This window comes from Diadema antillarum, unplaced genomic scaffold, assembly GCF_040938485.1.
Source record: "Diadema antillarum isolate AM-2024a unplaced genomic scaffold, OU_Dant_1.0 scf00000226, whole genome shotgun sequence".
Lineage (NCBI taxonomy): Eukaryota > Metazoa > Echinodermata > Echinoidea > Diadematoida > Diadematidae > Diadema > Diadema antillarum.
This window is the reverse complement of record NW_027271115.1, coordinates 480,433-494,584: the sequence shown is the minus strand read 5'-3', so window position 1 is coordinate 494,584 and position 14,152 is coordinate 480,433. Positions and strand designations below refer to the sequence as shown.

The following is a 14,152-nucleotide window of genomic DNA, read 5'->3' as shown; positions in this document are numbered from 1 at the left end:
AGAGTCTCACGCAAGTTGTGCCTCAGTCCGGATGTGCTAAAAAAAAAAGAAGAAAAGCTTAAAGCTTAGTCATTTAAAGTGCTTTGCAGGATTTAGATAAATTGAAGTGCAATTCCACACCATGTTAAAGTTCTATTTAAAATGAAGGGAGTAAAAATCGAACAAATAAATGTTTCGTCAAGACTGGGCCTAACATAAGAAAGCCATTGAATTTTGAATTTTCACAATAGTTTTTTTTTACATAATGGCAATACAACTTAAAACCAGGTATGATACAAATTTGAGCTGATAATGTCATTGACACATGTATATACTTTTTTTGGCAGTTAGTGTGTTTTTGTTTTTATGCCTCCGCAACGAAGTGGCCGGAGGCATTATGTTTTCGGGTCGTCCGTCCGTCCGTCCGTCCGTCCGTCCGTCCGTCCGTACGTCCGTCCGTCCCGTTTTGTTTTTGTCGATATCTCAAGAACCGTGTGATGGTTTTACATCAAACTTGGTATGAGGGTATATCCTTGGGGGATAATAATTTGTGTGGATTTTAGGGTCACAGGGTCAAAGGTCAAAGGTCACAGGTTATTTTGTGAAAAAAAATTAAAATTTCATGTTTTTCTCCATATCTCGCAAATGGTTCAAGGTATCTTCATGGAACTTAGTATATATGCTTGTACCGATGGGCAGTGATTATCTAGGGAAGTTGGGGTCATGGGTCAAAGGTCAGGAGGTCAAAGGTCGAGGTCAACTCCTCAAAATATCACTACTTTCCTTAAAATGCAATATGCCTGAAGGTTGTTTTTTTTTTTTTTTAAACTTGATGTATGGCATTTATTACCCAATATATATTTTTGGGGAAGTTTCTTGCCTAAAGGTCAAAGGTCAAAAGGTAAAAGGTCAAGTGAAAGTGCTAAATTGCACTTTTTCCTCCATATCTCGAAAGTAACCCAAGGTATCATCATGAAACTTACATATTTATGCATGTTCAACCTAACAGTGATTCTCTTTGGAACTGTGAGGTCAAAGGTCAAAGACCAGGTTTAGATAATGCTATTTTCCCATTTGATACTGAAATTATGCTTTTTCTCAATACCTTGAAAATTACTCAATGCATAAACTTATAAAAGGGTCAAAAGTCAAGTAAAAATCATCAATTCCCCAAATACCTGCACTCTAACATTTTAATCATTCATCCAATTGAACCTAGTTCTAGGAAAGTGAACATTCAGCACATTTGTGTCAAACCTGTCATTTTAATATTTTGCCAATTGTGTGAAACTGTCATCACACATTGTCAAGACATTGTACTATAGACCTATTAGGAGAACCATGCATTATGGCGGAGGCATATCAGTAGCCGTAGCGATATATCTAGTTTTTTGTATGAAATGAAGGACAGGAAATGGTATTCCTGGCACTGAAATATTGTCTGATAGTATAGTCTAGCAGTGATGAGTTTTCTGGGAGAAGAGGTTGTGAGTGCTGAATATTGACCAATTATGTGATTTACTGTTATTATTAATATTTTTTTACTTTTATGTGCATAAACAAAATTAGAATGATTATGAAGTGATGATGTCTTTCCCTCTCATGATTTGTGTGTTGGAGTGGCAACAAATCTCAGGCTTTGGCAATAATGACATTGTGTGAAAGTACAAGTCTATAACTCTCTTCGTTTACTAGGTCTGATCTTGACAAAACTTTTGTGGCCCATTGTGTTTGTCTGATGTTATTCTGCTTATGAATGGAAGTCAGTTTGCAACGAGGTGTGTTTTTGCACTTTCTGCCAGCATTTAGATCTTTTATGAACTGTTGTCATCAGGAGATAATGCAAATTACTTGAGTGTAAAAACAATTTCAGTGTGTCAATTCTCAGAGTGTACGTGACAGACAGGAGATATTAGGTGACCCAGATGCAAGCTCCATATGTGCGTATTTCTAATATTTTTCATCATATGAGCTGAAATTCATGCTTTGTACTGAAACTCTTACTATCAAAGTTACAATGAAAGTTACAAACATTGGGGGCACAATTTGTCTAGGTATAAAGTGCAAAACTTTCCCTCAGTGAGGTTGGTGATGAAGTACTTGCTTTAATAAGGAAAACCGGCTATTAAATTTGTTGCATTCATTTGCTGAGAGAGGCATGGTGCAATCAGAAAAGTTTCATTTCATCTCTACTCGCACTGTCAAGTTCTGACACCTGTGATTGCCACCTATAAAAGACGTTTGCCTCCTTTGAAAAATTGAGAACTCATTAACTATCATTCAGTCCTTTGACGAGGGATTTGTGCAGCGGATGCCTGCATGGATAGTGACGCTGTGAATTTGCGCAGCCCTAAATGTCAGTATTTATATTTAGTGTGCATGGACTGTTTTACCCCTTATACGCACATAAAGAGCTGACGTCCTCCAGTGCAAAGGAGAAACATGCCACAGAGCCTGGTGCGTTCCATAAAAAGCGTAATCGAAAACCTACAAAATGATGCAGGACCTTCTAAATTTGTCCGTTGCTCCACGTCTCTGAGGGTGCGGCGCCGTGCACGGCATTGATTCATCCCCCTGTTAAATTCCCAGGATGCACACTCTTTGGCTATATATACCCCGATGTCGATCGGGCCGGCTCTCCGGTAACCCTTCTCGTGTGGCTGAAGGGTGTTCGCTTGCATTCCACAACCTGTAGCACTGGGCACACAAGTTTATCCATTGCTGACGGCATATATGAGCATCAGCTATGATGCACAATTGGGAAAAGAACAGTTCAGAATATTTGATGATACGAGTATGTATGACAGGTCATCAACCTCACATCAAGCTATTGGAGACTTCTTCAAAATTTGAGGGGAAAAAAAAAAAACGCTTGGAGACATAGAAACAAAGGGGGAGAAAGAGAATGAGAAACCTGCAAAGAATCGTGGCAGGTTTTTATTGGGAGAGAGTAATGTTTACAGAAAAAGATTCTTATGAACACATAGGATTTTTACTGTTAAAAAATTGAAAGATATACAATGTAGACTAAAATTTGCAAAAAAAAAAAAAAATTCTCCTCCCCCCCCCTCAAAAAACAAACCAAACAAACCAAATAACACAAATGCAATGAATATTGTCTCCAAGGTGGAAAATCACTTACTTTGCTTCTTGGAAACTGATGATATTTATTTCTTATACCATAACTGTGAATTTCGATTGCCAATTCAATAATCACTAGCAAGCTTTTCTTAGAAGTCACGATCAGCGAAATGTATGGTGTATGTGGTGAGTGAGGCATTGCATGTGAATTCTGTTCAAAGCTCGAGAGTAGAGGCGGGCACTTATCTTGCATATCATCACCCCCTCCCTCTCCCCCCCCCCCCCCCCCCCAATATCTGTGAAATGACTTCTGTAGCTTGCAGTGTGCATCAAAATATTAAACTGCATCAAACCTTGGCACCAAGTTGTCGTCCCCTTTGTCTATGCCGCAGAAAGACCCAGAGTCTGGTTTGAGAACCCTTGATATATGCAAGTAGAGGTTTACAACTTTTATACTTCATATTGAGCTTGTGTTGAGAGCAGAGCTGTGATTGTATTCACCAAATTGTTGATGTCGGTGAAAGATCCCCCCTCCCTAAAATGGGGGGGGGGGGGCGAGTAAGGAGACAGACATGTCGCTGTATACAGCATCTGAATACACAGTTGTCATAAGTGACCTCGACATTGGTCAATTACAGCCACTACCCAATAATAGCAATTTTTTTTTAAACAACTAAAGCAGGGTCCTTTCTGAGCAAATGAAGCTTTAAATGTATATGCTGGGCGTGTAATGTATGTGATTGTTGTTTTAAAGGGATCATAGTTTTGGTGAGACCTAACATTTTTGGGTGCGATAATAAGAAACCTCTCATTGAATATATAAGAGTATGTAATTCCAAGAGGATTACAACGTTTATTTGATGAAAATTGGTTTGAAATGGCTGAGATACCCAAAATAGAGCAATCCTAATAAAAGGTGGGACCCATACCTTTTATCACGATCGCTTTGTTTTATTTTGTTTTAAATATCTCGGCCATTCCAAAAGCGATTGTCATCAAACAAACTTTGAATTCCTCTCAGAGTGGTATGCTCTGTACTATTTCATAAGTGGATTCTTGGTATCTTGCAAAAAGTTAAAAGCCCAATCCTCATCTCTGCCAAAACTATACCATCCCTTTAAGTTTATTTATCATTTCTTTTGCATATATTTGATTGTACAGGTACAAAAGCTAGTTATGTGATATGAGCCTGTATCTGTGAGTCTGGTTGAATTTATCCAAAAAAAAAAGGGGGGGGGGGTTGTGCGTTCATACTGCCGCAAATTATTGCAGGAAGTGGCATGATACTTGATGCATGTTTCCGAAGATGTATGAACAAAGCGAATGCAGTATGATGGAAAGAGCAGGAATGATAATAGCAGAAGCTGCCAAGTAAAAGTGATTGATTGGTGCTTTAAATCTCTAATGTCCCTTGTCTTTATCCATTATCTTCATGTATTTCTTTATATTTCTATCTCGTTTCTCTCTGCAGATTCCTAAACTCCCATCATCAAGATCATTATAAAGTGTACAATCTGTAAGTATAATGCCTAAAGACAGCCCTGTTGGCTGGAGGATTGGTGTTCGCACTATGCGAACATACTGAGAGTGCATGAATGTTTTTAGTGAGTTTGTGTTATATTTGGCCATAAAGTGTAATGATTCTTCAGTTTGCATGTTAATTTCTTATATATATATATATATATGGCACTGCAAGTACGTAAGCTGGAATATTTTGTAACATATGAATACAAGTGGTGGAGAAAATTGGTTTTTTACACTGCCAAATTTCTTGGAATTTGATTTAAAAAATGAAAGGATTTCTCTTGTTGGCAAAAAAAAAAATTCTCCTCCCCAAATAGCAAATTATGTAGAATCTGACTCAGTCAAATATTTATGTGAAAAGTCAACACATTTCTTCCGTAGGTTTGATGATATCAAAATCTGTCTACCCCACCCTTATATAAATGTATCACGAATGAGAGAAATAATATGTCAGTTTACTTTTATTGTGCATTTGTGGAATTCCTGAGTGGACATATACGATGAAAGCGACTCTGCGATATCCCAGCGTCGGGATTACAAATTATGTCAAGTTTCAGCCGCTGTGCATGTTTATGTGTTTGGATAGTGTGTCAACATTGACACTAAACTAGATCATAATGTTGAATCTTCATATTTCATACATTCCCTGAAGTTTTTTAATCTGTTTGATGTGGGTATTCTTTTATAGAGACAAATAATTTCTGAAGCAATATCTATCGTACATTCACTATAAGTTTTAAGGTATTTTGAATAAAAACAGTGAAATTCAAGCATAATTGGATAAATTTGTAGCAAAGTCAGCCAATTGTGTTGAAAATGGAAGTGCAGGTCTTAAACATCCATGACATGCGAGAAGCACATGGATACAACTGATTTTGTCATGTTATGACATTGTTACATGTGGAATACTTCCCATTTGTTTTATTGATAAAAGATCACTTAATTTTGACCTGTTTGAAAGGGGAAGGGGGAGAGGAATATCTTTGTTTCTTTCATTTCTGATTTATTCAGTACTTATTTGGGTCACAATGCTCTAGATGTAGTGAGGGCAGTCTGTTCAGATGCATTCTTTTAAGACAATGATAGATCATTTATTCATGTGAATTAATGGAAAAGCATGTGCATGGATGTGATTATGTACAAAACAAATCATGACCTGCACACACATATGAATATGTGGGACTATGTATAGATTCATGCCATGGTACAGTCAAAGTTTGTTTTGTGTGCCCCTTCTGGAATTCAAAGAAACAAACAATTTTGTCGCCTTCCCTGAACTCGTTGAGCTCATCAATGCGACAGTACAGAAATCACTTCAAATTCATAATGTCATTTGCGAAACCCCAACATACATTTCTTCATTATCACTGATACTATGTGGTCAGTAAAGTTATTACTGTGCGGTTTTGATTGCGACGATTTACCTCTTTCAGTTTAATTGAATGTGTAATGAACACTTGAATGGTATTATTGAAACCATCAGCTCAAGCAGTCATCCAAACTGCAGAGGAATGGCTACAACAATGTAAAGAAATGTGTCCATTGTTCGGCAAGGAAGTGGATGACCAATTGAACCTTAATAATCCCTGTTTGCCTCTGCCGTTTTTCTCTCTTCTCTCTCCCCCAATACACCACCCCAGATGTTCAGAGCGGAATTATGACACATCGAGGTTCGACAACCGGGTGGCGCACTACCCGTTTGATGACCACAATCCCCCCCAGATCGGTCTCATCAGGCCGTTTTGCGAGGACGTCATCCAGTGGCTTGCCCGAGACAAAGACAACGTCGCCGTCATCCACTGTAAGGCGGGAAAGGTGAGTCGCCACGGTGATGTTGGACTACGAACGCCCCATTATGGATTCTATTAGTGACCTTACCTCTCGGTCAGCCTTTTAGAAAGATGTAAAAGGCCAACATTTCTTTCTCCTGTTTGTAACCTGTCACTGTCTGGCTCTAGTTTAATCTAAAGGATCATCTCACACAAGAGATATTGGTACAAATCCTGATACCCAGCACGTTCACAGATACAGAAATTTTTTCATATGAATAAATGATATGTTATAGAAGACGTAGCCCAAAAGAGATCAGACAAATATTAACGGAGCCATGACCATATGAATGTCGCTGAACCATCAGTGGAGTGTAGTGGGCCTGTGAAATAGTTGTCCCAATCATGTGACTGACGTGACCTTTGCCGAACTCCATATTTGCTCACGTTGTGTGTGAAATGTTACAGCTTTCCCTTCATGACTCTTCACGAGATCTATCAAGGTCATTCTGTTTTGTGTGACATATCCTGCAAGGTTGAAGGAGCTGACTGCATTCATAGTCATTCGAGAAAATACATTAGTTTGTTCATCTCTTTCAGTACAGAACCCCATGCGATTTCTTTGCAACCAATGCACTGGTCCCAGGGCCGTAGCAGATATTTTGAGTTTCCCATGATATGCCCAGATGTACTATTGACTGAATTTCAAGCCAATTGTAAGCATTGTTCAAATTGAGCTCAAACCCGTACTATTCTATAACTTTGGCTTTCTACTGATTTTAAAAAGAGGAATTTTTTCCCACAATAGGAAGGACCAACAGGAAAATGCGTCGAGTACTCAAGTATTGTTTAATGGAATTAAAAGGAATATTTCCAAATTGTGTACTGCTGACATGGTAGGAATGTTTGGCTGAAAGTAGGCATGTTTTAAATTGATATCAAGCCATTACATGTGATAAAATTAGTGTGAAATTCAGCAGTCTAGTGTGTTGAAACAATAATGGTAGATATTCTAACCCCAGAAGCACATTTCAATTCATGAAAAGTAAAAGAACAATGATTATCATGTAGTACACTATCTTCTTTGCGTTGGTGGTTAACATCATCTGATTTTGTTGTTGTTGTTGTTGTTGTTGTTGTTGCTTTGATTAACTTGATAACAAAGAGATTGGGCACATAGTAGTTCTCAGCATTTTGTGTCAAACTGTGAGGGTGCTAATCTAAATGACTTAAAGTAAGGAGAAATTCATAGTGTTACCTGGCAGTATTCAAACTATTAAAAACAGCTTATATTTTTAATACTAGGTAGATTTTGACAGATGCATGCAAGCATTTAGAGCGCTACTTGTCTGTTAAGAACATTCAAAGGTGCCCATCTCCCACAATATGTCACACATTATTCACAAAGTTGCTGGAAAAGATAGGTCTGTAGTTCAGACTTGAAGGCATCAACAATTCTTGAATCACAATTCCATGCCACATTTGAGTCGATGGTAATGGAGAGAGTATAATCAGACAAACAGAATCAGAATGGCAGGTAGAGGTTTCATCAGACTTGAAGTAGGGCCTAAAAGAAGAAAGGTGTGGCATTTCGCAGTTCCGCATGTTTTCGCAGAATGGCAATATTAGTAACAACCACATCGTATATAAATAACATGAGGTGGTGATGTCATGGCTACGTTAGTCTCCCGCAGACTGCTGAACAAAATGTTGCTGATGTTCTCTTCTTTCTTTTTCTTTTTTTTTTTGCATGAAACCGAAAAAAAAAAAACCTCTGTGCATCACATCCTTGTTACACTACAGTAACTTTAATAGCAATGAGGATTTTTAGAGGGAAAAGGAATATGGCCGCTGATATATGTAGTTGCAACCACTGCCACTATTCAGCCAAAACACACGAAACTGTAGAACTGTATAGTCTTGTCAATTTGTATCTAATTTTGATTGAACTGCTACCATGCTGTTTTTCCATTATTGCTCTGTCAGTTTGAAGTCAGGTTGACCATGGTGTTTTGAATTGGACGTCTAAGTCAGGTTTGCAGGGAATCACATTGTCACATGAGCTCTCCCTGTCTGCTTTGCAATCAATGTATGAAACCTATAGAAAAATAAACTAAAAGAACAACAACAAAAAACTCACTAAGTAATGGCATGGTATAGAGGCCCTGACAAAGAAAGGCACATGACTATAAGCGAATGATAAATGCACCATCAGAGGTGGATATCTGCAGTGAACTCTGTCTGCCTCTCTTTCCTCTCTCGTACCGGCCCCCGAGTTTGCCCCTCTCGCCGTGAGAGGCGCATGTGATTCTGGCGTGTTGGCTGGGAGTACCCGCAGCTATTCATAGCCGCAAAGAGTAGTTAATGGCCCCCTAATGAGGCGAGAGGACTACCCAATTAGCAGTCTAATGAGGGTGCTGTGGCCTGGATATTGCACCCTGGGAAGGCCGCCCAGCAATGACACACCTCTCATTACCCCTGTGGAATTTCGAGATGAGCATTTCAGGAATAGGAATAGACACACACAACAACAAAAAAAGAAGAAAAAAAGTATGAGAGATGAGAAGGAGGAGGAGGAGGAGGAGGAGGAGGAGGAGGAGGAGGGGTCTCCGAAGTCTGTAAAGTTCTGAGATGCAAAAGGTGAGAAAGAGAAGAAGGAAAAGAAGAAGGAGGAGTGGGAGAAGGAGGTGGAAAAAAAGGAGAAGAAGAAATAGTAGTAGTAGTAGAAAGAGAAGAAGGATGAGAGGAAGAAGAAGACCACCTCAAAAGGAGAGGTGGAAAATAGTGGATGCAACAGATGAGATCCAAAAAGTACCGTAGCTGTAGGAGGGATGACATGCAAAAAAGCCAGAGACTGGATGCAAAGGAAGAAATGCTGCCTCTGAGGTGCAAGAGATTAAAGGGATCGTATAGTTTTGGTTGAGACCTAATTTCAGGTTTCTAACATTTTTTGGTGAGATAATGAGAAGCCTCTTATGAAATATGAAAGAGCATGTAATTCCATGAGGACTTCAACGTTTATTTGATGAAAATTGGTTTTGAAATGGCTGAGATAACCAAAACAGAGCGATTCAATAAAGTGTGGGACCCACATTTCATTACGATCGCTTTGTTTTACTTTGTTTTTGGATGTTTCAGTCACTCCAAACCCGATTTTCATCAAATAAAGTTTGAATTCCTCTTAAAATGGTATGCTCTGTACTATTTCATAAGTGTTTTCTTGGTATCTCATAAAAAGTTAAAAGCCCAATTCTCATCTCCACCAATACTGTACTATCCCTTTAAATCTTCTTCTTGTATGGCATAGTGTGCCAGGTTGATACCGTTTTGCTGTTGCAAGAGATGATGGGCGGAAAACGGATTAGATTGACAGTGGAGAGATGCGAATGGATAGAATGAAAATAGGGAGAAAAAAGAAGAAAAAATCGGGTGACAGAGACAGGATTAAGTAACTGACATGCAAGCTAATGATGTTGTAGACGAGGCACAAAACTGGATTAGATGATATGCATGGGATGCAACAAATTTGATACAAAATATGTCAGAGAAGGGGGGGGGGCATTTCATGATGACATTTACCGGATAGTCCTTGCAGTTCTTGCCGTTACTTTGGCAACATGTTGAATACTCAGAGCTGACCTGCAATTTCCTAACTGCGGGTATTACAACAGTTTTATATGATCAGTGCCATTCGTGTCCTCGTGGATTGGGTACAAATGGGATCGCGAGGATCTCATGTCGGAGATGAGAGTTGAATTATTGAAGTGGCAAATGACAAAATGAAGCTAATTTGAAGCCAGCAAACTGTAAGAGGTGAAGAGGTACCAGATGCATTATCATTGAAAGAGGTCAGGTTTAAGGTAAGGTGCATCAACAGAAATGTTATGGATTCATGGATGGTGCGAATGAAATTATGTTTGTTCGGATATTAAAGTGTACCAATACTCTGAGTATTATGTTTGCTATATTGTAGAATATACTTGAGACATGCCCTCTTCAAAATATTGAAATTTTTTTGGCACTCTGATTTTATTTATTGGGGTATAAATGTAAATCTTAGAGAGTATACAAAAACAAAAATGACTTGACATAGACTAGTCGATCACCCAATTCTTTCAATCAAACCATTGCACTGTCTATATTTTTTTCCAAATACATCTTGAACGATTGTGATATACAATGCATGCACGCGATCAGCTAACCGATGAACATGGAATCTGGATACTTGTCGTCAAAATGTATGTGTATAGCTGAAATACACACATATCAGTGCCGGTGCTTACGGAGCAGAACTTAAACGCGCGGAGCGCGAGTGCCAAATTGTTACAGAGATATGTATACTTTCAGGGGCTATCACAGGTATATGGCTGTTTTTTGTGTATTCTAGCTGTACACAAATTTGATTTCCAGGGTGTTGGTACACTTTCAGTGACTGGGGAACCGTGCACTCAGCAAAATGAATGGGAGCAAGACATTGGAGAAAGAAAAGTGATGGATTATCATGCATTGTAGGTAGGGCATTAAATGCTTATAAATGTCATTTTTAAATACTGAAAGATGTACAGATTGCTACATGTTAGAGTTTTAAAAAAGGATAATATATGAGTGTCTGTACACATAATGAGGTATTATCCTTGAGTAAGTTTTAATGGGGTTTAAAAGCATTTTTAATGAGAGTCATTGCTTATTTTAATCACAATCCTCCATTGTTTTGTTGTTTCTTTACCTCCTCTGGCAAAGTTGCTCATTTTTTTTTTCTATGGGCAGCAATGTATAATGCTCTTGTCCTGTAAGAATGAACACAATGGAATGAAAATATATGTAGAAGTCAGGTAAATCTTGAATATAGATTATTGCTAGTATGAAGACTATTGGCAATGATGAAAAAGGGGATATATCAATGCTGCACACTGGCACTGGTCTGATGGTCCCTGACCAGTAGAAATCATTGTTGGACCAGTAACTTTTTCAGGAATGGACCAGTAAAAAATGGAAAAACTGGGTACTCATTGATCCGACAGACAGGTCGGACCAGTAGAAAATATATGGATTAGTGTGCAGCCCTGGATATACAGAGGTTAACCACAGTTTATTTCCAAACACTTGAATGTATTGATGTGCAATCATCCCTTGAAAGTTGTCCCTGAAAAACCCAACAAGGAAATGAATGTTTTAGATTTAGTTTTTCTTTTTGTTTCTCTGGAATAATCGACTGAGGAATGATCTGACATTATGACCAGCATTCTTAAAGGGGGGAAAAGGCTGATAATTTCTAAATGGAAAGGAATGAAGAAATCAGTATTCCTTAAGATATGCTGTGAAGGCTTTATATGATAGATAGTCTACCTTGGCAAAATTTGTTTTTGACCAGTTTTGCTTTTTTCCTTCATTTATTGTTGTCTCTTCCATGTAGCCAAAGCGAGACATTATATCAGTTTCTTTTCAGTCATCGTTAGCATTGTCAGTGGTGGCGGCCTCTTCCGTCATCGTTAGCATCAACTATTTGATGTATTCTCCCTAACTTTCCACAGCTTTGACCTATGACCAAAGTCACAACGCAGGAACATAACCTAAAAATGCAGGTCAAGTTTGAATATGGTTGCAGTCTGACAAGTTCAAAGGTGAAAAGGTCAATGAACTTGTCCTGATAAGCACTTTACTCATAGTATTGTGGTGTACTCTCAATAACTTTCCACAGATTTGAGCTATGACCACCAAACTCACACCACAGATACATAACCTAACGATATAGTCAAGTTCGAATATTGGTGAATTCTGACATGGTCAAAGTGTCTATGAACTTTCCCTGATTTAAGTGCCATGTTGTGGGCTCTCAATAACTTTCTACAGCCTTCAACTTTGACCACAAGACTCAGACCACAGGTACATCACCTAAAGATGCCAGTCAAATTTGTATATTGGTTAAGCTGGACAAGGTCAAAGGTCAAAAGATCAACAAACTTATACGTTCAAAAACACTTCAATTACAAATTGTGATATGTGGGTGAGACATTGCTTGGCCTTTGTCTTGTTGATTTTTTGTCGTATTCATGATGATGTGATTGTGCGATGCCTCACGTATCCGAAAGAAAAATAAAAGGAGTTTCGAACCAGGTGTCAGATGAAAATTGCCATCTTAAGTGAGTCATGCGCTGTGGAAGCTGCAAACCAGTTTTTGTGACTGGCATCACCGATGTGCGAGAGAGGGATTTCCCCGTCTCCAGAGGCACTCATGTAGGAGTTTACGGGAATTCAAAGGTTTCTTTTTATTTTTGCAAACTCTTTGTAATTTGCCTTGTCATCCTCTAGTGGCTCTGCATGAAGATATGTGGCACTTGTTGGGTGTTAGCCAAAACACAATGGCTTCATTAGCAAGAGGCAGCGAAAGTATTCTTCAAATTGCTACGTTTACTTTTCTTCTACATTTCTATACTGCACGTCTGAAAGTTAGTACCGCACGCAGTGTGACGATGAAAAATGTAGACTGCATTGTTTATATCAGAATGTGAAATGAACCCCTGCGATACAAAGCAGGGACATCCAGGCTGCAGTGAAATTGAGTTTCAGGATGTCGATTTCTGTAGCCATGGGACTGCTCTCTATGACAATAGGGGGTGGTGTACCAATTCTTGGAATTTTGGAGGCTTGCCTGGAAGTACGTTACATTAATCTTCTAACAATGCTGTGCAAAATGTTTGAGCCACAGTGAAATTTCTCCCATTTTTGAGATGGGGAGGTTTTCCCCCATCAAATGATGGCCGGTGCCCGAGCTCTGAAATGTGCCACCATTAATGTTTTCATAGTTTTGCAAACTTGAACGCTGTGAGATCTCCAACTGAAATGAACACATGTCATAACAAAGTCATCAAATGAGAGGTTTAACTATAATTTCTCATATTTTTAAGGGGAAAAAAGGCAGGATTTAGAGGCTGCGACACAGAGAAAGCCTCCAAAATGTGCCTCAAACACCTCCAGCTCTCTAGCTTTATTCCTCATCTTGCTCCAACATAACGTTCCCTTGACCCCTGTGTTCAGCTGGGTCAAAGGTCAAAGGAGAGCTTCATGCTAAAGTGACTTTATTACTTTGACTGTCCTTTTTTTGTCACTTCTCTTCCTCCCATCCATATTCTCTCTCTCTCCCTCTCTCTCTCCCCTTGTCATTTTGCACTTGCTAGCTAGTCAAATTTGCAGGAGTTAATGAGAATCGCAGGATACCCAGTGTGACGGTACGCTCTTGGCTTTGTCGCACGAGGCGACCACTTTCGATAGTGCAGTGTCCTGGACGGCCGCTCTGTCCCGTCAAAATGAGCCCGACTGGCATGGCTATGTATACCGCCTCCATGGATTTATAATGCCCCCATTCCCTCAGCCTGTGTAGCGGGTGGAGTCCAGAAGCGGTCTGCGTGCAAGATTTTCAAGATGGACATGGAATTCTTTATCTTTTCCCAACACAAGCTGGACTTGCAATTGCTAGTGACCTTTGGAGATGGTAGCCCCATATTTGTACAGTTTTGGTGGCGGGAGGGAGGGGGGGGGGGGGTGAGCTGAATCGATTAGGGGCCCTTCATATTATAAAGGCTGGTTGTCACTCAAAGTTATACCCTGCGTGGCAGTAGTATGACAGCATTCAACCTGTAGTCATACACTCAAACTTGATACAGGGAACTCCTTTGGTTCAAAGTCACTGCAGTGTGGTTGTATGAAAGTCCTAAAAGAAAAACAAAACAAAACAAAACAAAAACATATGCTGCTGAATAAACACCATATGATAGGTGTACTTTAAGGGCTGATAGGAAAAT

At 39.2% G+C, this 14,152-nt stretch overlaps 1 protein-coding gene across 1 annotated transcript in view; it reads left to right on the top strand.

Annotated features, from left to right (window-relative positions):
- Window positions 1-14,152, top strand: part of LOC139724733 (phosphatidylinositol 3,4,5-trisphosphate 3-phosphatase and dual-specificity protein phosphatase PTEN-like) — a 94,555-nt gene that overhangs the window by 56,104 nt on the left and 24,299 nt on the right. Inside the window, exons 3-4 of the mRNA XM_071635855.1 lie at window positions 4,532-4,576; window positions 6,225-6,399. Of these exons, the coding sequence (XP_071491956.1) occupies window positions 4,532-4,576; window positions 6,225-6,399 (220 nt within the window). The remainder of the gene's footprint in view (window positions 1-4,531; window positions 4,577-6,224; window positions 6,400-14,152) is intronic.